The sequence below is a fragment of the Tinamus guttatus genome, unplaced genomic scaffold, assembly GCF_059628265.1.
Source record: "Tinamus guttatus ecotype Peru unplaced genomic scaffold, ASM5962826v1 Tinamus_guttatus_pri_ptg000356l, whole genome shotgun sequence".
NCBI lineage: Eukaryota > Metazoa > Chordata > Aves > Tinamiformes > Tinamidae > Tinamus > Tinamus guttatus.
In genome coordinates this window covers 2,713,727-2,740,480 of record NW_028288890.1, presented here as the reverse complement: position 1 = coordinate 2,740,480, position 26,754 = coordinate 2,713,727, and the positions used below count along the sequence as shown (strand labels likewise).

The 26,754-nt window shown below is 38.9% G+C and overlaps 1 protein-coding gene across 1 annotated transcript in view; it reads left to right on the top strand.

Moving 5' to 3' along the window:
* GTF2I (general transcription factor IIi) overlaps positions 1-26,754 on the top strand; it is a 54,297-nt gene that overhangs the window by 6,549 nt on the left and 20,994 nt on the right. Inside the window, exons 2-14 of the mRNA XM_088530099.1 lie at positions 1,329-1,435; positions 2,898-3,036; positions 10,676-10,810; positions 11,441-11,624; positions 11,794-11,822; positions 12,970-13,018; positions 13,746-13,789; positions 16,518-16,574; positions 17,979-17,999; positions 18,614-18,673; positions 21,577-21,639; positions 23,385-23,486; positions 26,594-26,659. Coding sequence (XP_088386225.1) covers positions 1,337-1,435; positions 2,898-3,036; positions 10,676-10,810; positions 11,441-11,624; positions 11,794-11,822; positions 12,970-13,018; positions 13,746-13,789; positions 16,518-16,574; positions 17,979-17,999; positions 18,614-18,673; positions 21,577-21,639; positions 23,385-23,486; positions 26,594-26,659 — 1,048 coding nt within the window. The 5' untranslated portion in view covers positions 1,329-1,336. The remainder of the gene's footprint in view (positions 1-1,328; positions 1,436-2,897; positions 3,037-10,675; positions 10,811-11,440; positions 11,625-11,793; positions 11,823-12,969; positions 13,019-13,745; positions 13,790-16,517; positions 16,575-17,978; positions 18,000-18,613; positions 18,674-21,576; positions 21,640-23,384; positions 23,487-26,593; positions 26,660-26,754) is intronic.

Below are 26,754 nucleotides of genomic sequence, written 5' to 3'. Positions count from 1 at the left end.
TTAAAACTTGCAGACCAGTCTAGAGAGTTGGAAGACTTCTGGATGTCTGTTGTCAGCTTGCAATATTGAATATTCAAAGAAAAAAAGGCTGCAAGGAATAATCCATTTGAAATGGGGATCTTTTGCTCTTCCAGGAGTGCTAGTGGGTTTTTTTCCTAATATAATGTCAAATGCTCTAAATTCTGTCAAACAGCAAAGTACCACTTTTCTCCAACGCATGCATGTCTTGTCCCATGCAGTGGTGATTTGTGCTGCCCTGACTTGTCTGCATTTCCCAGGACACACCTTGAAAACCCTGAGCAAGGCAGTGGGGTCAAATGCTACAGGAGCAACAAGGTGCAAGGCCTGTTGTGAAATGTCTCATTTATCTGGGCTGTCTTGACTATTGAGGGGATTTTCTTAAGACTTGCACATAGAGTTGTAACAGCTAAATCCCTACCATTTTTTTTCATCCCTCAGGCATGTTGGGATGTTGCATTAAATACATGTAAGCATAACGAGTTGCAACACTCCAGGAGAAAAATGTACTCTTAGCAGCTGTTCAAACTTCGTTCTCATATATTCGATCTTTTCTATAGATAATTCTGCCGGCAAAAGCATAAACAACTCCCAATTATTACTTATGTCTTAAATAAACTGAAACTCTACTGAACTACATAGAGAAAATAGGTTTAAATCTCTCTCTCTTTTTATCAGTTTTGAAACTCAGATTTTAATTTTAGCACTTTAATTGGGACTTTGTAACTGGACTTAGTTTTGAAATCCCACAACTGAATAATGTACAGATAAAAGCGTCGTGTTCTGGTTGCTGATGCTGTTGTCTCTGCTATGTATTTTTTTTCCTCCCTGTGATAAATGTATGCTGTAAATTATAGGGAAGTTGTTCTAATACCTATGTCATAACTGCATCTTTCTGTTATTCCTCATGTTATGCTATCTCGTTACTGTATCACTGACCTTTACAGGATTTTTTTCTTTGCAGTGCTTATCTAAACTTCTGGAGTTGCAAGCATGCTTAGGAAGAAAAAACAAATAATTTCACCTAATCGATTAATATGCATCTCTATAGGCACAAAGGGTTTGTGGTCTCATCATGATACAGCATTGTAACTTTTGAACACTTGCTTCTGGCTTTGAAGGAAACAGCAGGAAGTCTAAAAGAGTAGAAAACGGAATATTTCATTCTATCACTTTCTCTGTATGTTTGCTCATTTGGGGGATTCTGGTTTTTCGAAGGGCTTTATCCCCTTGTTTATTTATGTAAGAGAGGATTTAGTTTGCTTGCATTGCTGTGTTTATCTGAACAGGTTTTATATTTCTTTTTATAGGGGGGAAAATGGCCCAAGCTACGGCACCCACAACGTCCATCCACGATGAGGACCCCTTGGAAAGCAGAATGGTGGTTAAGTTTCTCGTGTCGGCACTTGAGTCAATGGTTAGTAGAGACATGAAGCAACTGTCACACGCCTGTCTTGGCACACATCTCTTGGTGGAGATTACACCAGTATCGCTGGGGAGGGGAGACGTGTAATATTATACCTGGACCTTGGAGTGTGCTACTTAATTGCCTATTACTGAGATCCTGCTCCTGGAAATCTCTGTTAAGAGTGATCTTGACAGCCACCTTGTTTCTCGTTGTGCTCTGATTGTTTTGACAATTCTTTGGTCAAATGAACAAACTGGAAATGCTTCTTGATTGAGCAGAGGAGAAGGAGAACCATTATGGTTGGAAAAGACCTTCTAGATCATTGAGTCCAACCATAAACCCATCACCACAACCCTGCTAAACCATGTCCCTAAGCGTGGATAATTAAAAGATTTAATTTTTCACTTTTTGTCATCTGTAAAAGGGAATGCAGAACCAGTCTTGAGGTTGATGTTGTCTTGTCCTCTGATGCTATATCATTTCAACAAGGTTTGTTCAGAAAATGCGTGTATTTAAGTTGGCATATCTCCTGTTTTGTGGAAATGTAGTCCCACTGTGTGGTAAGACCTCAGGTTGGTCAGAACTTTGAGGGGAAAGTGCTTGCACTGTTTCCTTAAAGTTGGAACACTTAAAGACTTCATTCTCTGCAGAATGAATAGAATAGAATGAATAAATAAGAACAGCACTGGAACTTAGAGTGGCACGGTTATAAAATAAGAAAATTGGCTTCAAGCTCTTTTTCCCAATGGACATAGTCTGTTCCTGCAGCCCTGTGTGTCAGGCTTTTCTCTCAGAGCAGAAACTACTGGTGTCTTTCTAGGTTGCAGCAAACTGTCATCTGAATCCTAGAAGTGGAATTTCTGTGGTTACTTCGTGATGATCTTGCTGGCTTTCTCTTGTGGTGCAGCCTTTCTGCCTTACTTGCCTGCTGCTGGAAGTTTCTCCCAGCAGAACACACCTGGTTGTTTCTAGGAAAGGTGCAACCTTCCCTTTCCTCTGGTGGCTTCACTTGAGCCAGAGCACAGCAGGTAGGATGGGGCGGTCTGCAGGCAGCCCTCCTCCTTGCAGCCACACCTTTCCAAACAGCCCCACTTGTATTAAGTGTGCTGTGAGCGGGCAAAACTCATACATGCTCTGTTGAAAGCTGAAATTGGTATAAAGCATTCAAGATGTCAGCAAGAAGTGGTAATTTTCAGTGTATTGACTTAAATCATTTTAATTAAAAGCAGTACAATTGCTAGGTGCAAGCATTAATGCTTCTGAGATTGTATAAAATTCCTGATGAAAATCACTTGAGAGGTAAAAATGATTTTTTTGCCTGATAGATGATGTTGGGTGACTTGCAGCACCTTCTGAGGGATGAACAGTGGCTGCAAAAGTAATAAACTGTTTTACTTGATTCTGTGTACTTTTTCATTAACTACACTCTTTAACTATGGTAATAAAAGCTTTCTTCTTTTTCTCTTTGTAGTGTAAAGAACTTGCCAAGTCCAAGGCAGAAGTTGCCTGTATTGCTGTATATGAAACAGATGTGTTTGTAGTTGGAAGTGAGAGAGGAAGAGCCTTTGTCAACTCTAGGAAAGATTTTCAGAAGGATTTTGTTAAATACTGTAAGTTTCAATCTTGCATTTTTGTGTTTCACAAGCTACCTCGCGTACATTGCCTAATACTAATATCTTTTGGAAGCACAGTTCAGTGTATTGTGGCTACATGCTATAAATATATTACCTATGGCAAAATCAGCTGTTTGAGAATATTAAAAATCATGGTTGACAGTGGTCTTTTTAGAGTCTTATTTCAAGTTTGAACGACAATGTTCTTGGCTTTCCTTTTTTTAGGAATATGACAAACGAGTATAATAGTTCACATTAAGCTGTCCAGCATAACAATATTTTCTGTCCTTGTTAGCGCAGGTTAGTTCACCTTTGCATTTCCCCCTTCCATCTCTGCAACCTTTTTCCCCCTCTCATTCATTCCCCCCTGGGCAGGGCATTGAATAGGTAGTGGATGATCTCTCAGAACTCAGTGGTCCTTGATTTGTAACTAAAGGAGGGAGAGACCATTATTAGTTCTGGGTTTGTACCATGGGATGCCCTGGTGTCCTGTCTATGCTTGTGTTTGACTGTATCAGCTGTGGTTTCTATACATACATGCATATGTTTAAATCTTATGTTATTTCTGATAATCCAGATCCTTTTTGCTACTCCAGTTACGAGATACTCGGAAAGTGTGTTTTATACTGCCAGGTAAAGCAGATTAAACAATATCCACTTTGAAAACAATATCTTCATTATACTTGCCCAGAATACCGTTGCAATATAAATCTGTGTGAATAAAGCTGTCTAAATTCAGATTCAATGTGTTCATGTTCCAGTAAGTGTATATCCCCCGCAGTTCCTGGGGAATTGGGTTGCCAAAGTCTAGTTTTCTCCTATTGCTAGCAAAATTTTTGATCATTGTGATGTTGATATTCCAGGAGAGTTCATTTAAGAACATCAGTTTTTAGAAATGTGTCATATATTTCTGGGAATGTTGATTCCATTACTGCTTTTAGCAGTTTGGGGCTGGTCATGAAGTTTGTATCTTAACATGTGATGTAAAGTTCAGAACTGTGGAGGTAACTGGTCCTTTTCCCTTACACCTTGTTTCTTCACTTAAATGTGAAAGCTAGCATTAGATGACGTCAGCTGCTATTCTATTAGATTTTTCAGAAAAATCGGGAAGGTCAGTTTTGTGTCGCTTTTTATTATCTGGAATTGTGCCCCTTTTGTTCCCTTATGATTAATAAACATCTCTAAGAGTTTTACCATTGCTATTAAATTTTTCAGCTGCAACCTTGGTTTTTGAAACTTGTGCTGGTGGCAGAATTGGAAGTTATCTATGCATAGAGCTGGATATTGATCTCCTAAGGATGTAAACTGTAGTTTCTAAGCATTCCTATGGTAATCTTTGACTTTCTCCCTTTTCAGTCCTTATTTCTACTTTTTTTTATAGCCCCCCCTGATATCATGCACTTATGAAGAGCACTCAGAATTCAGAGGGCTGGGGCTTCAGACACTCCTTATTTTTAGTAATGAACAACTTAATGGGCTGAATTTGAATATATAATCCTGCTTCATAATATATGAAGGAAGTAGCCTGTGCATTTTCTAGCAGTCTAGGTCTGGTTAAAGATGACAGTAATTCAGCAAGCAGTGGAACTGAAGTCTGGTTTCCTGTAACTTTCATTCACAATGACTCACTCCCACGTGGATTCCTTAACCTAGTTACATGAAAAGGAAAGAGACTCGCACGCATCTCATGTACCTGTTGAACTTGCTGTTGTTCAAAGCTCCGGTTGGAGGTAGAAAGAAGCAAAAGAGGCATCAGCTCATCCTCTGGTTGTACTTAGCCCTTCTGAAAGTCCATTTCTGATAGGTTTCTGATGCGGAAATGCCTTTTTGGTGATCTGCTTTGGATTTTTCAAGAGGCTGCCCTGCACTGTGCCTGCTGAGAACATGATGATCCCCTCGAGGCTGTGGTTGCCTCTGCTGACACTTCCACTGGCACCAGCCGCTGCCTGGCTGATATATAGGATGCACTGAGCACAGTTCTGTGGCCTTCTCTCCATTGCAGTCATGGTGCTTTTCTTTGGTGTCAGGGCTCTGGACTCGCTTGCCTGAGGTGGGGACATCTTTCATCTCTAGGCCACCCATTCTGGATTAGTCCTTTATTTAGGAAACCTTGGTTTTCCTTCTGGTGGCCTCTGGGTTCCTTGCTGACTTCTAGCAATGCATCTGGTTCTGCTTCAAAACTTTGGCCCCGAGTCTTCCACTCTTCTCATCTTTACCTCTGTGTCCATCAAGGCATAGGTTGCAATAATTCGTTGTAGCTTCAAGAATGATCAGAGCCCAAATGTTTTTAATGGATACAGCTGTTCTTCCCGCTCAAGATAATCGAATGACACAAGATGCTTCAAAGAACTTAAGGAAAAGATTTCTCAGCTTTGACTCCCCAGTATCTTTGGCACTGGATTACTTTTCATCATTACTTTTTACATCAAAGATTGGATCTTGCTGGTGCGAAAAGCAAACCAATAACAGAACCTGGCAAGTCTTTGTTTGGATTGCTGGCCTTTGGGGAACCTACTGTGACTTGTGAAGCTGACATTCCTAGTCTATATAGTAGCTTCCACTAGGTTCCTGAGAGAATTATCTTTCTGGCAGAAGATCACACAATGTCCAGGAGCTTACTCTGGTGGCTTCCTGCTCCATTCCTGTAGTTAGGGCTGTGCAGTGACAGTCCCCACTTCAGGTTTTATTTTCTATAGGAGCTGCTCTTCATTGCATGGAATTTCTTCTTGGTAGAGAATGAGCTTTATGGCATTTGAGGTTTCTTATGCACAGGAGGACTGTAGAGCAAAGATGTAAGATTAGATATATGTGTGCTAACTTTTGAGTAGTCGCTATGTACATCTGCCCACTTCATCCCTATGGCCTGGAGGGCGCCTATATAGGACTAGATGCAAATCTGTTCCTACCTTGAGTTCCTTTTCTGCTTTAGTCTTCCAGGCAGCATCTTTCCAGCTATGCCAGTGGGGTGTAACTCACCAATTTTGTTTTTGCTTTTTGTTCACTTTTGTGCTAGAAACTGGCTAGACTGGGTGCTGTCTGTACTGGACACCAAAAATGGAATGTGTAATTGCTTTTTCTCCATTTCCCTCCTTGTTTGCTTTCCTACTTTCTAGGGGTAGTTCTCGTGATATATTGCTCTTAGAATTCTTTGAGTGACAGAACTGATTGCATTAAAAATGTTTAAAATACGAACACACAAGATTAAGCTGTTCGGATGCTCTGAGAGGAAATCTTCTGCCTTTAGCACTCATATGCACAAGGGAGCTGTTGCCAGTGAAACAGAATGTACTCTGCCAGGCTTGGGCAAGCGTGGTGGTATCACATATGCAATATCTAGATCCTGGACAGCTGCGAGGCAATTTAACATTCCGGATGTGCTTTCATCAGCAGTGCTGGCATTGCTTCCTTCGAGGAGCTCAGCAGCCGTGGGTACAAGCTCTGTGGTTGCTGTCTGCATGATGACTTTCTTCTGGAGGAATTTGTGGCACTAGCTGGAGTCACCCCCAAGAGAAAAGTACACGTAGTGCACCCCAAAACTCGAGCTGTTTGTATGCAGCTTCCTTCTGCTTGTTTGCTTGGCATAATCTCTCATGTGCCATGTATTAGTGATAAAAGCAGCATACATTCCAAATAGTGTGATGAATATTTCCAGTATTGTCAATGAAACAAACAAAAAAACCACTAGCCAACAGGACCAGATCTACAGAGTAGAATTTAGGTGGTTAAAAAAAATAAAAGCAATGCTTCTCCATGACAATTCTCTGTAGGCATCTAAACAGCCCAAAAAACTAGGGCCCAGTAAACTCTCTCCTGATACCATATTGGTTATAAATATACAGTTTTAAGATACTGAGGCAGATTGACATGGTTTGCTGTTTCTTGTTTGTTTGTTTGTTTTTTCCTTGATGGATGGGTTTATTTACATGTTTGAGCCTAGCTGTGTATTGCATCTTCATCTTTACATCTGTCTTTGATTATATACCAGTGCAAATAGTGAAAATACCTTTCTGAAACTGGTCAACATTTTTTTTCTTCTTTATGTCACTTAGAGGCTGGTGCTTTGATACTGAGGTAACTAGTTAAAAATACTGATTCTCTTCGTGTCAGTGGGGCGGTGTGTCATTTGGCCCCTGAACTATTTGTGGTCGGATGAGACTTAGGTGGCTCTGCTGTTCCTGAAGCTGCAGAAAACTTTGGGGGAGAAAGAATCCATTAAATCCTTTTCAATATACATTGTCTGTGAAAGAAAAGCAGTAAGAGTCAGGCTGAAAACTAATTGTGGCAAAACACTAGTGGAGTTTGCATGCATGCTGTCACAAGTGTTACTTATTTAAAAAATATGAGGTTTGAGGATTCAATCTGTTATGTCTCTTGTTCCAGCCTTGCTGTTTCAGTGCAGTTTAAAATGGCTCACTCTAACAATATATTCCCCAAAGAAAAGATGTTGGAATAGTGGCATTTTAAAAGTGAAACTGTTTAGATGCTTTAATATTGACAAACCAGTGTGGTTTTACAGCTCTAACTCAGGCTCTTTTCATGCCTGGTTGCTTTTCAGCTATTTGGGAGTGGCCTCTTTAAAACAACCTCTGCCGGACACTTATTTTGGGTGTCTGCTGGAACAAGCCTTTCCCAGTCACTATTAATGGGCCCTTATTCAGCTCTGGCTCTCAGTTAGGTTCCTTAGTTTCACTTACCTTTTTGCAGCGTGGTTTGGACTGCTTGGCCCTTCTGCAGCTTGCAAGAGAGGAGATAAACGGATGCTCCTGGCCACGGCACTGCAGCCCGTCACTTTGACCAGGCCTTCTGTGCTCCTTAACGTGACACCTGAGCTCCTGCCGTCCCTGTCACTTAGGAGCTGAGACCTTGCACCACGTTTTAGGGGGATCATGCAAGGGTCTGTTCCGTGTTGTCAGCTGGGTGCATCACACCCGCTGAGCACTGCGCTGTGCTCAGTGCTCAACTCTGCCTGCAGCTGTTTCGGGCACCCTTTCCTAATCCTTTTTACTTTGCAAAGTTACTGACGTGCTACCTACGGGCTCTCTCGTGTATCTCCTTCTGCAGCTGTGTGTATAAGGTGTTTTGGGGCCTTTTGCCTAGGCCTTTAGAGGAATAAAATCCTAGCACAGTGATTTAGTTGCGGATGCCCCTATATTGCTATAACATTACAAAGCGATATGGTGTGTCCTCATAGTTCAAGTTTACAAGAAGCGTCTCCTTTTTTTTTTATTTAGTAGTGTGCAATTTCCAACGTTAGCACTGGAAGACTTAGACTTTTTTTTCTGCAAGAATCGCAACTACCTTCACACGTCAGTTCCAATTAGTAACAATAAAATCCAAAGCAAACATCCCTTGTCTCTGTTGTGGAGCCAGAGCTGCTTTTCCTCCCCTCTTGTGATCTCCAATCTCTCTCTCAAATGCAAATGAACAGAAAATTCCCTGTCTTTGCCATGGCTGCCTTGGGTTGCAGGGGAAGAAGGGGGCAGCTGCCCTGGGCTTGACAGTGTCTCCAAACCTTTTGTTCTGCCCTGGTATCACCATAGACCTGGGATTTAACTCTTCTGGACAACTGCTGTAAAACACACATGCTCTGACCACAGCTCCCTTCCTGCTGCGAGTGACCAAACGTGTGCACCAATGATCCCTTCTCCTGAATCCGCGCTGAATCCTGTGTCGGGAATCTCCTCTTGGTGCCCTTGTAATTGTGGCAAGAGCTTCTATAGAACTTACAACTTGTGTGTCCTCCAGTAAGAGATGAAAGCCCTGGCAGAAGAGCAGTTGCTGAACCTTGTTAATACTACCACATTTTGTGTGGTTTGAGTGACCAGATTTCTGTGTGCATTTGCTTAAGGAAACTTGGAACTTGGATTCTTGGAACTGGGAAAGATGGCCTCCTACATCAGATCTGGGCAGTGGGGTTCCAGCAGGAATGTCCTGCTGGAATAAACAGCACCTGAACTTAGTCACCTGAAACTTTTTTCTGTCATTAAACCTATGCATTCCCAAACACAATCTAATCTACAATTCTGAAAGAGGTGGCCTGCCAAATTGAACGATATTTTTGTACTTGCTGTCAGTTTTGGCTAGGTAGGTAAGAAGCAGTATAGTTTTTGGCTATTCCTAGGCTTTTTGTATGGTAGTGCACCCTCCTGTATGAACGTGCTGAGTGTTACCTCGTTGTTGGTGGCCAGCTATCCCCTGTTCCTCATCCAGCAAGTGGCCACGTCAGTTGAACTGGGTTTTGCTGCTGGAAAGCGGAGGAGGAGACAGATGAGTCCTGATCTGTTGTGCAGAGCTCCTATACAAACTTATTATCTTTGGGACTTTATCTCCTTTGTCTAATTAGATTGCAACTGGCTGACAAGTTTAATAGAGATTAGAGGGGCAAACAGAGGTACTGTGTGAGCTCTGGAAATTGGATGCAGATCATGTAATAAAAATCAAAAGTAACGTCTCCTTCTAGATAAGAAGGAAAGTTTCCGTATTTCTCTTTATTTTCATTTTTAATGGTATGTGAGCGGTGTCATCTTGATTTTGTTTTGCTTGTGGTTTAGAAAGTGTTATGTTTTTGAAAAGTTACTGACAATAAAGGCTTTTTCAGTGAATCAAAAAACCATAAAGCAGTATGGGATGTAGTAGTAAGTCGAGATGTTGATAGTTTATCCCGGTGTCTACAGGCAAATCTTATGAACTGTTGTTAATTAAGCTCTTGTGTAAAGGATAAGTAATATTTCCCTTTTGCATCATTTCTTCTACCATGTTGTCATGGTAGGCCCTGACGTATCCCATATTCTTTATCTCCAGGGAAGGCAATAGTTTCAGGCTTGAAGAGCTGGAGATTTGTAAGTCATTTGAAGGTGTATTTCCAGGGCACAGGTGATCTGTAGGGAAAGGAATAGATACTTGTATCGAAGATGCAAGATTTTAAAATGATCAATGCATTTTTAATTAATGTGTTGCTTTTTCAGCTCATTTGGAAGAACTTTTGGTGAAAGAAAAAGACATAGGGAGCTTAGATCTCCTCATTATCTGTGCTGTGAGCTAACAGCTTGATTGCAACTCCTCTTACTCTGCCATAAGATATATGTATTTAAAAATGTCTTTTGAAAGATGAAAGAGCTGTTGTTCCAAAAGTCAGATCCCTTGTATTTAAAAAAAAAAACAAAAAAAAAAAACAAAAAAAAACACACACACAGATAAGGACTTACAGTGTAAAAAGAAAGGGGTATAGCATAACTGCTGAATAAGACATCAGGAATAGCTGCATTTCTCTGAGTCCCTCTCTACAGGCATTTTAACTTTTTCCCAGCAGTTGTTTCCATCCTTGTTTGTCAGCTTTGCATTTTTCCCTGTTGTATTCTGCCCTTCTGGGATTAATACAGTCTTTTCTACCTCTTCGTGTTGAAACAATCTACTTCAGTGTGTCCCTTGATTCATCATCATTTTTTGTATCTCAGAAGGTGATATTTCTGAAGGTCATAAACAACATATAATCATTACAATGTAAATGTCTATTTACCCTATGCATATTTATTATCAGCATAGATCTAACAGATCTCCAGCAAGAAACCCTGTAAATTGTCTGTTCCAAATTCGAATGGCTCAGTACTGCTTTTTTATTTTACAAAATTACTTCTAGGTGTTACAGAAGAGGAGAAAGCTGCAGAGCTGCAGAAAACAAAGACTTTATCACCTGTAAACAGACTGACAGTAGATATTGTGGAACTGGAAGCTCTCAGGAAGTCTGTGGAGGACTTTTTCTGCTTTTGCTATGGTGAGTGCTATAAAGTCTTTGGAATAACTGTTCTAGATTTCAAATATTTTACTCGAGTAGGAGGGAAAGTATGGTATAACCTTGGCTTTTCAACTCTACTGCTATTAGTGTGATAAGCTTAACATTTAACATCAATCTAAAACATACCTATATCTTGGATAGTTTTCGCTCTTGTATGGGTTTTGTGGGATATGAACTTTGAGAATATTGCAGAGAACAGCCTATTTCATTTTCTTTTAAGAAAGCCTGTGCCTTGGTTTCTTATACAGATCTGCATCTTTTCTTTTTCTGCCTTTAGCACAGATGTCAGGGTTTTGGTTTGCTCAATAGGAAACCTATTTCCTCTAAAAAGTAAGTTTTTTTTGAAGGATTCATCTTTAGCAAAGAAGTCACATTATGGGTGTACGTTGGACTGGGTTTTGTTTTGTTTTTTCCTGGATCCTGCCTTTGGCTTGTGGTTCTAGAGACAAAGCTCCATGGCTTCCCAATGAAAACAAGTCCTCATAGAAAAGGAGCAGTGTTGCAATGTATCTGAACTAGGGCTTGGAAATATCAGTGGGGAGACATTAAGCACCAGCTTTTGGTAACTTGCCTACTTTTGACCTCTTACAAATCTCCTTTTGTTTCCAGGTAAAGCTTTAGGAAAGTCAACAGTAGTCCCAGTGCCATATGAGAAGATTCATCTAGACCAGTCTGCTGTGGTAGTTCAGGGCCTGCCTGAAGGACTTGCATTTAAACATCCAGCAAATTACGATGTTTCGACTCTGAAGTGGATTTTGGAAAATAAGTCAGGGATCTCATTTATCATCAAAAGGTTATTTACTCACTGGTTCCCTTTATTCAACTTATTTATCTATTTTTTTAATAAATATAGTCCAGCCTGTTTCATTTGTACAGGAGTGCCACCTCTTTAATGTTATACTAACAGTAAACAATGTTATCTTTGCTAAAGCTATAGACTTTCCTTTTTTATTTTAATACAGGCCTTTCCTAGAGCCAAAGATACAACTAGGTAAGTTAGCACTTATTTGGACTACACAGAAAGAGGTTAGCTTTTGATTTTAAATATGCAGTAGCATTATGTCCAGTACTTAGCAGGGCAGTGATAATGACCCAAGATGTGAACATTTGGGTAGGTGGTACAAAACTTTGCAGAAATTCTGCCATGAATAGCTAATTAGAAATAAAAATCTTTGACTTATTACAGAATTTAGACTTAATATGAATTAAGTAGTATCCTCATTTTAGGAAAAGGATAATTAACCCGATAAAAGACTTCATTGCATTTTTTTTAAAAGATGCATAGACTTTCTTGTGCTCAGTGTTCCAATATGTAGCTGATTTTGGTATTTATATCTCATTTTAAAAATGTATTTAATCTTCTAAAATGGTAGATGTTACAGTGCTTATGATAAGCCCATATTTACAAGTCTGAGCTAGAGTGACTTTGAAGAAACTGTGAAGATTCATTTCTGGCTTAGACGAAATTACTTTATGTTCCTTTTATGATGTTGCTTTGCTTGCAGCATTCATATATATGAGAACTTGTATGAAGATGATGAAGCATGCTGGTTACCAGAATCTCTGTAGGAATATAGCCAAAAGAAATGTTTTACTTTCTGAGATGAAACAGGTAGCCAGCAGTTGTTGCTGTATTCATAAAATTAGAAATTTGTTGTCTGTGCCCGGTAGGAAGATTAGAAATGGGAAATTACAGGAATTCCAAGAATATAATATTTATACTGAAAAAAGAAAGCAGGGTTTCAGTGTGCCAAATGACTCTGCAAAAACATAATCTATTTGTGTCTAGTTGTAACACAAAGATAAGGAATATTAAACTATGCACTGTCTTCTGGAAGATTTTAGATGAAGGATTTCTTTAGACTTTTTTCCCCCCAAGATTTTCACTTAACACCATGATAGAGTGTTAAAAAGCATAGTAATTGTGCACATTTGAAATAATTTTTAATTGGAGTCATTTTGTAGATTAATAAAGCAATTTGAGATGTGTCTTTTAGTTATGTAAATATAGAAAATATGTACAGATACATTTAAGATGGGAACAGGTTTACTACTTCATGAAATTGATGTTTAATTTAAGATAAATGGCACACAGAAAACTCGCAGATTGTCTCTTTTTTTTTTTTTTTTTCTTTTAGGAGCTCATGTGTCAGATCCTTCACACGCTGTTATACCTCCAGGTGGAAGGTAAATTTATTTTTTTTGGCCTGTTTTCAAATATTTCTTATTTTGAAAACCAGGTGATCTTGTGTGGTGTCTATTGTATATTTTTATATAGGCTCTTTCTTGTAATGATATTTTTTTCTGTTCGGGTCTAACTGATTTTTTGGATAACTTTTGCTTGCCTCAGATCATAAAAAGCACAGAGCAGAATCTTCTCTGTTGACTGTTATTTGTAAGGAAACGATTATGAGTTAAACAGATGAGTTAAACATTTCCCCTCAGCTTAATTAGCCCAGTAAGTGTTCTTAATTCAAATCTGTTAGTCAGTGATAAGTTTGTCGTCTTTTATAATAGAGTAGCGATGGGGAACAGATGTAGTGGTTTTTTTTCCTTCCTCTTCAGTTTAAAAAAAAATAAAATAAAATGAACAAGACTATATCTGGGAAATTGATTAATGTGAAAACAGGGAGCAAATGGCAAATGTTTCTGTGCTTCTGGGTGCACTTCTCGTGAAATGGCAAACACTGAAGCGTGTCTCAAGAACGGGGATGAAGGAGATTCTGGGCAATTCCCTTGAGTTAATTCAGATAAGCCAAAATGCAATACCTTTTACTATTGTTCTCTTAGTTTTAAAACAATACACTGAATTTAAAGTTACTAGACAACACATATACTGAGGAACATTCCCAAAATGTGGCACTTACTCTTTATATATTGTAAATGAGTGATTCTTTTTTTTCTTTTTTTGTAGTTGCCCTCCTATTCAAGTAAAAACGGAACCAAATGAGGATTCCGGTATGTTCAATATTTTGTCCTTCTTTACAAAACACTGAATAATCAGTTTCTGTTCAGAAGGTTGTGTTTGAGCAAGGGCAGGAAGCACCACCAGTAAAAGCAGCAAAGAGCCATCCTTTATGTAAGAAAAGTGTTTCTTTCCTTAAAAAAGGCCCCTTGTGCGGAAAATCTCGCTGTCAAGAACTGAATGTCCAAAAGGAGACAGAGGAGTCCTAAAACTTTATTCGAATAAAGGGAGAGTCCACCGGGCATATCCCTGTGGGGTCTCTCAGATTGCTGGGGGACGCAGCCCCCCTTTTATCCTAATTTCCCGACCGAGGGACGCCCTCTCCTTTTCCCCCTTGGCCAAGGTACTCAGAAGTTACAGCCTTCCCGGCCCGCCTACACCGAACTCCGGCCTCCCGCCATCTGTTCTCACCTGAGCTCACCAACTCCTTTGTCCCCCTTGCTGAAGAATGTGGGGCAATTGCCCTGTTTCCCTCCTTTGTAAAGGCCCCATCTCCTTGCAGATGGCTCTTTTTGTCCTTCTGGGCTCATGGCTCCACTCAGTCTCCCCTCCCTTTGTCCTGCTCTTCAGGCAAACTGTGGAGAAACCCCCTTATTGATGAATACAGAAACTTGAGCATTCCGCTCACCCTTGTCAGTTGAAGCATTTATCAAGTATTTATGCTTAGCCAAAAGGAAAAGAGGAATACACCAATTTTTATTTAGTTCAGGATGATTTTATCCCTGATGTGGAGCGCAAATTTTGATTTATATAATATTACTAAAATAGAGAAAATGCCAAAACTCTGAAAACCACTTTATAACTAAAATGGAAATAAATAATAATAAATCGTGCTGTTTATTAACTTAAATGTTGTTTATTAACACAAATTAACATTAAAAAAATGGTCAGGCATTCACAAGTTCCTATGCAGTTAGAACATGCTCCTGCAAGGCACCGTGGTCTGTAGCAGAGCAATATTGAATTGTAGACTTTAAAATAAATGCCTGAATAATCCCATTAAAGCTGGTGAGACTGCAGGTGTGCTTAGAGATAAGCTTCTGCCTTGGTGAGTTGCTGGGTTAGGCCACACTCCTCAGCACTTTGCAGGCTGAAGCTCTTAATGTTTTGCTGTTTTCTGCCTTATGTAGGAGAAAGGGAGACTGCTGACACCAGTTGGTCATCAACAAGACTCGTTTATTAGTCGTTTTAGCTTGCTTCTTATACATTTTGGTTGTTTACTCGACCGGTATTTTGGTTGTTTATTCGAAAGATAACTTCTGTCTGGCCAGCCCAGATTACGGTAGATAAGCAAGCAGCTTCTTCATTCTTCCAGTATCAAACCGGTTCCTGTTTGCCTTTGTTTTGTGCAGCTGCATCAACTTCTTTATCTCAAGGAAACTCTGTCCTTTGTCTTACTTAAGCCCTCCGTATCAGCTCTGCCTGGCTATGTCCTTTTTCCATTAACCAGGTTTGAACAATGCTCTCTACACTTCCCCCGTTTTCTTTTTGGGCTACTAAGCTTGTATTCCACTCTTGATTAACTATTCGCGTAAGCATGTTTTGCAAGCATTTAAAGATACATGGTACAAGAAGCAAAATTGCAATAAACACAATCCCTATGGTAATTAAGTGTTGCACAATTGATGTTAGCCATGGGCCCAAACCGAGACCTTTTATCCAGTTGTCAAGGCCGAATCCTGTATCGTGCTGTAAATGTGTAGTCAATTCATGCAATTGTTCCAATTGCTTATGTATGGAATTTGAATGATCAGAAAGGTTCATACAGCACATTCCCTCTAGTTCCTCGCAACCATGACCGTGTGCTAATAATAGGACTTAGTCAGTCCTCTCTGCTGATATATATTATACAATAAAGATCTAAAGACTACACATACAAACAGCAAAAACAGAGTTTCTGTCGAGTGGCACGACCTCACGTAGCTGTGCACTTCACTAGTGAGTTCCACTGTCTCAATTGCCAAAGCCGATCCTTGTCGCCAATTAGGTGCGAATGGGCTTGGGATTTGGCAATAATCACCCAAAACAAGAAGTTAAGTTAACTTCAGCTTTTTGTGAAGTCCATTAGAATGATTCAGAGGAATCAACTCTTTACTGTCTGGGCTGATAGGGAAACTCTTTCCAGTGCTGCTTTTTAGGCACTTTAAGTAATTCTTCTTTTGTCAAGCTGTTTTGAAAACGTTTAGGGAGTGCTGCAAAGGCATGTGTAGAGAATAGCTCAGCTTAAGGAAACCAAGAGCAGTTGGTTACTGCCAAGAATGTTGCTGCCTTCAAAGGTGGAATTTGATCTAGAGTGTATTTGAACTTGGATGTGTAGAGAAGTGAGGAGGAGTAGGTCAAGTACTACTTTTGGCACAAAAGGTAATAAAATCTCTCTTTTTCTTCTCTCTCCCTGCCCCCCCTCTTTATTTTGGCTGTGATGGTGGGCAAAAAGGGAGAAGAGGGCTTTAGTTTCTCAAATTTGAGATGGTGTTTGCAAGGATGCCCAGTTTGCAGGCAAGTGTTTCAAGTCCAAGTCCCTTCTGATAAGGACTGGACATGAAAACAGAAACACCAAAATGGCCCTTTATTTTTCTTGTTGTAGCCATTCATCTCAGCACTTGCAAGTCATTTCTTTTTGTTTTGGAGTAGGCACCACCGGGAATATTGCGGGTTGTGTGATTTACTTAAGAATCTACTTTTCCTTTGTGTCCATATTTGACTCCTCTGTTGTTTCTACAGGAATTTCTTTGGAAATGGCAGTGGCAACAGTGAAAGAGGAATCAGAGGATCCAGAATGTAATATTCCAGGTAAAGATAACCACATATTAAAGTTATTATCTCATAAAATCCTTGATTGCTTAAGTGTTACTCTTGCTGTACCTCTCTTTGCTTTCTCCTGTTCTGTTGAAAATGTAACTGCTTGACTGTCTTTGGATACAAAATTTCAATGCTGGCTACCATTAAAGTTAATCTGAAGAACAAGAAGAGATCTAAGGTTTGACTTCAGCAGAGCTGTCTGTGCATGTTTGGGTTGAAGGAGAAATTGCAGGTGACCTTATTCTAGTAGATTCATTTTTCCCAGTAAATGTGTAGCAAGTCTTCAAAACCTATTTTTTTTTTCTGAGCATACAAAATGTTGACTGTAATTCTAAAGACCCATTTAAACAGGAAAAACAACTTTCAAATAATAGTAGCTAGAGCTGGTTGGATATCTTCTTTAGTTTATAATTTCATTTATTTAAATAAATCCAAATTTAGGACATGGAAATACTTTCCAGGACATCTAAAGGGGTTGTGTTCTAATGCTACTCACCGATAGTAGCTACAAATCACTGGTTTGATGAGAACTTCTTATCTTGCCTCTTATAACAGTGCCAATACACTGAGGCATCTGCCTTGTTCCTTTTTCCCACTTTGCTTTTTCCTTGTATGGACTTTGATCCAAGCGGTGCCAGTGCAGCTCTTGGTGGAGCCATGTTCTGAACCAAATCAGGGAGCATCTTTGGGCTAAATAAACCAAAAATCACAAGTCCTGCATCATGCAGAGAAGTGACAGGAGCTGATTAAGGCAGCACTTACATGAAAGAAAACCATGTAAAACTCATAGTAATGTTGGGATTGCACCAACAAGACCCAGCCTTGCACCAGCCTTCTATTGGTTCCTCACTTGAAATCGCATTCGTGTAAAATCCTTCTGAAAGTCTGACTAGTTGAATAAAGTGGAGCCAACTTCCTTTTAAAAAAAAAAAAAAAGTGACCGACCCCTCAAGTAGTTCATTTTCTTGAATAGCTTGCAGTATTTGATGTACTATGTGTCATTCAGGTAAACAAAATATTCATTAGGCCTGTTCCTGACAACGCTTTTCTGTCCTATTATTTTATATGTGTGTATATAAGGCAAACAATATTTTAGACTATTTTATGAGTTAATAGTAGGATCTTTTTCCATATTGTGAATCAATTATTAACATCCATCCTTAATACACTTTTAAAGCTGCCTCAATACAACCATAATTTCTGGGGAGCTGTAGGACTCTGCAGATAGTAGTTGCAGATAACACAGAATTGATGCAGCTAATCAACAATTAGTCCAAATCCTTCAATCCACACACAACGCTGGTTTCATCGGCTTATGCTATTTCTGTTGTATAAAATGATCTTTGTCTCAGCGTGAAGCCATTTGTGCTGTAAGTAGTTTAGTCTTTCAGTTTAACTGCACTGGTGCCACGGTTTTAGGCAGTAGAGTTTTGGTGGTGTTAATTTAATCTTGTAAGTGTTATTTGAATGGTTGTGTGCTGGAAGCCTTTTTAAAGCAGTTCATATATAACCAATGAAGGAGCTATTGTGATTAAAAGCAAAAAAAAATCGCCATGTTGTAAATGATTTTAATCTCTCAGAATTTGTCTTTTTAACATAGATGCAAATTAGTCAAAAAGAGCTCCCTAAGAAGGGAGATTTTAACAAATCACAGGAGAAAGACTTAGCTGTTTAAAAAATCATTATAAAGGTATAATTACCAATGTTTCGTGTTTGAAAAGAAGTTTTAGTTTATTTACTAACACATAAAATCTAAAATCTGCATATTGTGCATGAGTCTCCTTGTTCAATAGTCCAGGAAAGGTACACTTCAGTCCTCCTTACTTCAGCTTTCCAATATTTTCATTTTGTTGAACTGACTAAGATTATTTTTCAATCTTCTCCCAGTCCTCCTTTATGGAAAGCATGAAATGAGTTTGATATGTGAACAGTTAAGAGTTATTTGATAAATTCCTTTGTGGACTGAGAAAGGTTTTGTTGTGAGACCCAATTTAAAAGACATTCTCTTTGTTCCCAAGCAGGCCCTTCAGAGACATCAGAGATTGATGAAAAAATTGCTCTTGCGAAAACTTTCACAGGTAGATCTTTTAGTTATATTTTTCTCCCACATGTTTTGGAAGTTGAATGAGAGTTTTACTTTTCAGAGATCTGGTTGTTTGAGAATAGGATGCTGAAACAGAAATTTTAAAATATTTGGCTATTTCCTTTGCCTTAATTTTCAAATTTCCAATTAGAGACATACTGAAGAGACGTTTTCTAAAATAGAAAAGACCTCTGGGTCATCAGGTTGATTAATTTAAAACACTAGTGATTCTTGAAAGCGCAAATCCCATGAGATCGTCTATTTCATAATTGATAATAAATTTTAACAAACCTCTGTTTACATGTTTTTGACTACAGTTTGATCTTGATCATCTCTTTCGTTTAGTTTTGGGTGAGATGAATGGGTACATGCAGAACACAAGTGCATGGAAGTTGTGTTTAGTGGTAGGGCTTCATTACAGGAGCTGAACGTCTGCAGTGTACTTGCTCAAGAGTTCTACACTTCTTTCAGCTTTTTCCAATTTATATTAAAAATCCTATTTTGCCCTTTTGCAAGTGTTGGAATGTACTAATCTGCATTTCAAACTGTGAAATTTCACCGTGTTACTTGAAAAGGTCAGAGGTCATTGTTTTAACTATAAATTGTATTTGCAAGGCACCTGTCACTTAGTATTCAGTGCTTTTACGTGTCATCAGACAGGCATCATACTCCAGCTAGTTTTGTTCTGAGCACCTGATTCACAAGTATTTTCTTGTATTAAGGCAAGTTAATAGCAATATTCATTTTTGCAAATCTTTTTTTTTCTCCAAGAGTCTATAATCACTATAGTTAAGGAAACCGTTATATGAAATTTAGAAGTATACCTTTTCATAAACAAGAATAAGATTCTCTGCTTTTCCTGACTGCATTATTAACGCTTCTTATTTGAAAACAAAAAATCTAAGTATTTTGCTTTCCTAAGCATAATGCCATGACCTGTTCATGCCCAGTTATGAAGAGAGAGCCTGAAGAAGGTAGTGATATGAAAAGACCAATGCTCTGACCTTGGATTTTATGTAGGCTTTGACAAATGTCCTTTTTAAGTGTTATTGAAGAAATGCATCTAATAGATATCTAAATTCTTCCGAAGGTTACTCTAAAAGTTAGAGCATCATGCAGAAGATTTGCAGATACCTTAGTATATCCTGTTAACACTTTTGTGTTCTCTAGCGGGATACAATATCATTTGATGCATCCCACATCCAGTCTTCACAAAGTCAAGGTCCTGTGCATCAGAAATAGTTGCTTTAAACTCAGTGAAGTCACCTTGGTGACACTGGTGTCATAAGCAATACCTTGTGGATGTGTCCAGCTGGTAGCAATTGTCATCTATCTTCTTGTCCCCCAAAAGAATGAGCAACCAAACCCATTATTGCATGTGTATAGCTTGGGAATGAAAATATGGTGTAAATATAATACTAATAGGTGATATGTCTTCACTTGGAAGATGTTCAATGGTGACTTGTTTGTATCATAATAGGAAGAGGCCAAAAAAAAAATTCTATAAAGCTGGGGAGCTGCTGCATTGTCAAAAATAGAAAATACTGCTGTTCTTCAGACAGCACACAAAGCAGTGAAGGATGCGGGAGAAGTAAACTCGGTGATTGCGGTTTTTTTTTCTTATAATCCTGAAGAAAGAGGAGGCTATGCCAGTGAATGACAACATTTAGAGCTATAAAAAGGGCTTTTTTTATTTAATGTTTCTCTGAATTATGACCCTTCAGTGAGAATTTGGTACTGGCTAGATGCACTATTTGTCAGTCTTCATGACTGTTTCCACAAAGATTACCTAAATTATATAGGTACGATATACATGCATATCTTACATATACATATATAAAAACATGAAACATTTCTGATGCTCTCCAGTGATGAGCTGATGCGATAGAGTTATTTTGGGAAGCATATTTTCTCTTCATGTATGCCAGAAGACCTCATAATTCTTTCATTTTGTTCTGCTTTGCATTTGTTTAGTTACCAGCCCAGCACTCGATCAAAAAATAGTGTTTTTCAAGAACTAGATGATCTATTTGACATAGTTCACATGTACTCCAGTTTAGGTAATCTCAGTAGATCTTGCTGATTCTCTACCATACATGGTGTAATGTGAAGGGCCGTGAAAAAGGGAGATTCCTTCAGACCTGCTGCCAAAGTGACTCTAAACTACCAACTTAGAGATCTGGAAATATTCTGCCAAGCACACAAGCAGAGCATTAATCTGCCAGAAAAATTATCATGTATTCTTTCATACACTCATACTTATTTTGCAGTAGTTTCCAATATAATCAGCTTCACTGTTTCAACCTTACCAGAATTAAATTCAGATTGCTCCTCGTCCTGCTGTGTATTGGTAGGCCTAATCCTAGTTATTATATGGGTGTGCACTGCCCCAACAAAAGCGCTGTGACTATGAATATCCCTGTCATTTTTCACTCTTGGCCTAGCAACCTGTCATGAAAGATGAAAATCATTAAAGTGTAACCACTCTGAGCTGTTGTAAATGATTTAAAAAAAAAAAAATCATCCGGCAGTGGCACACAACCTTTGTTTATATTTTGAATAATTCTTGTTAACAAAGAGAAAAGTATTTATGATTCTATTAACACTGTTAAACTGGGACTAAGGAATTTCCTGCTGCTGTTAACACCAGCTCTGCACTGCTGCACATGCAATTTAGCATGGATAATCCCCCACCTCCTTAGCCTTGTCTAGAATTGCTTAAAGGCTTATGGTAAAGTATCTTTGCTCCCATTTTTATTGCTTGCTGTGAATGCAAAATATTTCACTGAGTCCGTGGGCTTCTTTGACAAGTGTAAGTTTAAATACCAAATCACTGAGTGGTTGCTTGGAAGTCTTTTCTGTGTCCAGCCATCAACAGCACTGTTTTTGTCCCTTCAGATTCCTCCCAGCGTGTGCATTCAGAAACAAATGAAGATCCTGAAGTCGAGGTCACCATCGAAGGTTAGTCCTCTGGTTCCTTGATTTCAGTCTGCTGGGCACTTTTATGTCAAAGAAGTGTTTTGCAGTCACACACCCATTTCTGTAGTTCTTGGCACTGAATGAATAGGATTATCTGCCAGTGTTGACTGTGGTCTGAAGTGTGTGCTCCTTCACAAGCATACCTAATCCAGAAGATTTATAAAACCACAGCACGCTGAAACTATATTGTCTCATTGGACCAGTTTTGAAATGGCAACTGGCAGAGGTTCATCTTTCACATATTTTTCAAGCATCAGTATTTAAGAATGTTCATTATTTAAAAGCCAGTAGTTTAGATTTCAAAGACTTTTATAACATGCATTCTAAAAAACATGGCATACACACGATAGTTAAGTAAAATGTCTAGTTAACTAGTGTTAACTAGACCCTAGCTTCTAGGAAGAATCATGCCATAACAAAAGTGGTGTGTTGCAGCAAATAGGTGAAGCCTCAATTTATTTTTCTGATACAGAAGTTTTAAATTTTTATCTGTCTGTATGTGCTGCCTCCCTTTTTCATCAGTAAGTCCAGCAAGAGAGCTGCAAAGAAAATGGCAGTGAAGCTGTTCCATATTGCCTACATGGTAGGAGATTGGTTAGAAGTCAGCAGTGCTTCTCTTATTTTTAAGTTATATGTCCTGTAACCACTTTAAAACTCTTCTCAGATTGTCTATTGCAGTGCTTGCTACTAGAATAGCACCACTAAATTATCAACTGAGAAATTAGACAGTATGTTTTAGCACAGAGTTGACACTTCTGGGAATTACTTTAACCTTTTTTTCTATCCAGCAATAAAATAACTGCTGCATTACCTCATCAGAACAGATTATAAGAATATTCCTAGGTTCTCTGTATGTAAAAACCTTTACCACAAAAATAAAAGTGCTTTGGAAAGATTTTCTCTAACAAAATAGAATACAAGCATATAAGTTCCAGGGATGTCCATATGTAATATTAGGCTTCCTAAATATAGACTATAGGCACATGTGTGTCTGGGGAAGTGCCATATCATATATGAAAATAGCTTTAATTTTCTTTGTCTGCTTTAGCTATTTCTTTTCTCTAGAATTGCAGATACTGCTGGTTCAACAGAAAAACTCATAAATCTGTAGTGAAGCTAGTGTTTTAGATTGGGAACAAGTGGCTGAATAGCAGCTCACTGCAAGAGACTTTTGGGTTGCAGTAGATGGACTTACTTGCAACAGAGGCCAAGTTGAATATGAGCCAACTGTGTGCTCTGATCATGTCTAAGGGAAACCACACAACTGTGCTACATTAGAAGCAGCATGGCCAGAGCTGCTGAAGGTATTGTGCTCCTCTAATGGCACCAGTGAGGTCACATCAGGAATGCTGTGCCCAGTTGAACTGGGGCTTCAGAGTTCAGCATGGATGTCGAGAATTTTGAGGGTCAGTGGGAGTCTTCCATGGTGGTGTGGAGCCTAGAGCCACTCATGTTTCAGATTGCAATCCTGTTTCCCTTAGGAAATGAGGCAAACATTTGATTTTGCCGACTTATGCCACGTGCTGTTTTCCTGACTTACATGAATTGCTCATAGAGAGGACAGTAGCTTTCAAAGCTACTCAGATAAGTAATCTGTTGCAAAAATTGACCCTCTAATGAAGCACAGATCCATGCTTGCTCTAGAGCTTTCAAGTTCAAAGCAATTCCAATGTTGCCCAGTAGTTGCCTGGACATTAAAACGGTCATGTCTTTTATATTTCTTTAAGATGATGAAGATTACTTACCTCCTAACAAGAGACCGAAGAGCACTGAGTCAGCAAATGAATCTGCCAATACTGGGAGAAGAAAAGTGAGAGAGTTCAATTTTGGTAAGGTTAGAATTAAAACATTATTTTGTTTCTGCCTTGTTTTCTAAAATGCTATTAGATGATATCACACTGCAGTAGTAGGACACAGCAGTGGGAATATTTAAGAGCCTAGGACTCTTTGTAGATGCACTATAGCAGTAGAAAGATCTCTAGGCTACCTCTTCTGTTTCTCGTTAGTTAAAGTGAGTTACCATCTAATATAGACTCTGCAAATTAATCACCACTGTAGCGTATGAGCCATTTAGAAGGTGTTGTAAATAAAATAAATAAATAAATAAAAGGTTAGAAACAGAATAATTTAATAAAAATAAGATTAGAATTTTGTCAATAAATTTATTGGGAAAATCAGACTGAGATCACTAGTATTACAGTAGAATACAGCATAGTATACTGAATTACAAGAGACCCTGGTTACTCTATGTAACCCTGGTTATTACAAGGTCAGCAGCCTGTCTTAACTTTGTTTTTCTAGATAAAATCCATGAACAATGAAGATGTGCTAAGGTGAACCACATTTGGGAAAGTAATTGAAGAACTCCATTAGACCCTGTAACCTCTTTGATCCTTGTGGGCACAAAAAATGGAGTATTTTAGCAGTGTTCTTTCATAAGGCCTTGTGTAGCATTCTTGCTGCAGAAACACATCCACGTGCTGTAGATATTCTGGTTTAAGACATTTCCCATGGGAATTGCTGCAAATCTGTACCTCTCCTTTTAGCTTTTTTGTTTGTTTCTGGGCAGATATCCCATGGGTCTGTGTTCTTCTGTAGGGTCTTGTGCAATCAGGAATCTGTCCTTTGCCAGAGTGTTTAGGAGATGCTTATTAGGAATTCTGGAATTCGGGGTCAAATGAATAATCCCCATGGAAGCTATTGTAACATCTGTTTTGTGTGAACCATGTGCAATTTCATGCAAATTTCAGCAACCATGAATAAAACATTACTGAGACCTGAATTCTCAAGAGATCATTAACATAAATAGGCAGTTCCACATGTAGGATTATTTTGAATTGGGTCAGGAAAATACTATGACATTAGTAGAGTATATAGAGTGCTTAATATTTCAGGAGCTTTTTCTAACCTTTCCTAAGCTTTTCATTACTGTAGTTGGTGTTACCCCTGCCTCCAAGTGTCAGAAAATGGTCTAAATTGAAAAGCCCATGGATGGGCTGGGGAAGACTTTGGGATTGGTATTAAACTAGGAGAGTGTTTCTCAGGCATCAGAAGGTATAGAGGTAGAAGAAAATGGAACTTAATGGTTCATGTAAGAAGGCTCTCTTGGGCAGGCTAACATGCCCAGAAGGAGAGAGGCTGGATATGAACAACCTCTCCCAAAATTGTAGCAACAACAATATTTTAAATACTTCAATATAGTTGCATTGTAGTGTGGCATGACATTCCTTCTGTCTCTACTCCCTCTGAGGAGGGAAACCAGCCTGTGTTTGAGAGGAGGGATTCTGCTGAGCCTGCCTCAGAGCTCGCTGGGCTGCAGAGGTCTCAGCACGGTGACAGTTTCCCCTGAGCTCCAGTCCGGCTTTGCCCCATGGGGACCTTTCCAAACCCAGCCCTGAGCCTGCCCATGTGTGTTCACCAGCTCTAGTGATTAAAACAGCATTTCCCCTGTACCACAGTAAACTCTAGTTCCTGTTTTCCCAATTCTTACTAGTAGAGCTGCCTGTAATGCATTTTTCTCTAGGTGCAACACAAAATGCAGTGTGTGGTTCTGCTAGAGTCAGAAGGAAGGTCATTTTGGCCATGCATCTGCAGTGAGACTGTAATATTGCATGATCAGAGTGCATTGGACAGAACACAGAGAGAAAATACTCGGCTGAAGACATGATTATCAGCCCGAAAGCCATACAGTGTAGCATAGTAGTAGGAGGGGTCAGAAGCAAGTAAACAGATTTATCCACAAGGGTATTATTATAAAATATAAACTTGTTTCTGTAATAGAATAATCTCACTTTCCAAACAGTTTAATTAATGTAGGAGGTACACCAGGTAACTACAGTGAGGAGGTTATGTCTTGATGCAGGGCAGCATGCCAAAAAAAAAAAAAATCCTATAGACAAGGTCTTATTATTTCCCACATCTGAAGCACACAGTCCTCTTGATAGCCATGAAATGACATGGAAATTTTTTAAGCCTAAAAATGGTGACCAAAGTTGTATACGTGTGTCTGAAAATGAGTATTTAAAACCCTTTTGATACAGACCTAAAGTTCTATATGCTGCCTTATTTGATACACAGTTTTTTTCACAACAGGAAGTGTAGTAACTTGAATGGCCTCACTTTTTGAACTTTTCAGTTACTAGACTAAAATCTAGGTGTAGGAAATAAGCTGCAAGTATACTTGCTTATTAACTTGCTCTTAAAGGCCAGTCAGCATCTGGCACAGTCTACAAAAGAGTTGTGACACTTTCCTAAAGGAATTCAGATGGTACAAAAAGGTATGAGACAATGTCACAGGTGGGAAATAAGATGTTAAATTACTGCCATTAAAATCTAGTTCTCCATGGCACACAGAATTGGTTTTAGGTAACTTCTGTCTTGCAACCTGCATCTTCTTTCAGAAATTAAAATTATGGGGGTGTCTTGCAACACCAGGACTTGGGGAGGTACTGGATTAAGGAAAAGGATGGCATGATGCCTTCTGACCTGCATAGTTGTACAGATTTGCACCAAAATAACTTTGTGCTGACTGTAAACTTTATCAAGCTTCTCTAATTAAGCTTTTCAGTCTCTGGATTTAGGTAACTATTTAAGTAACAGCAGCTGCAAATTAAGTTTACCCCAATGATGGTGGGAGCTGCTGATGGACCCACTGAAGAGAAAACATTTTTGAAATTATTTAGCCTGGTTTTTGTCCCTTTATCTATTTTTTTTTTAACTTGATTTAGCAACTGCACAAGTTTTGAAGGTAATCATAAGCATTTTATTCTATCCTTTTTCTTTCTCAATATTTTGAGACATAGCTTATACCATATCATGAAGGCATCTGTATGCATGTGAGCAGTAAAACCACACTGCATATTTCAGTTAATAATAACATACCTTTTGAAGGAGGTTCTTGGTTTCATCTGTTACCTGACATGTCCTTTTTTTGCAGAGAAATGGAGTGCACGAATTACTGAATTGAGAAAGCAAGTTGAAGAACTGTTTGAAAAAAAATATGGTATGTGTTATGCTCATTTTCAAGCAATTTATACTTTTGACATCAGAAATCACAGCATTTTGGCATGTGTCTTGTTGGCTCTGAAGCAGGCCTGG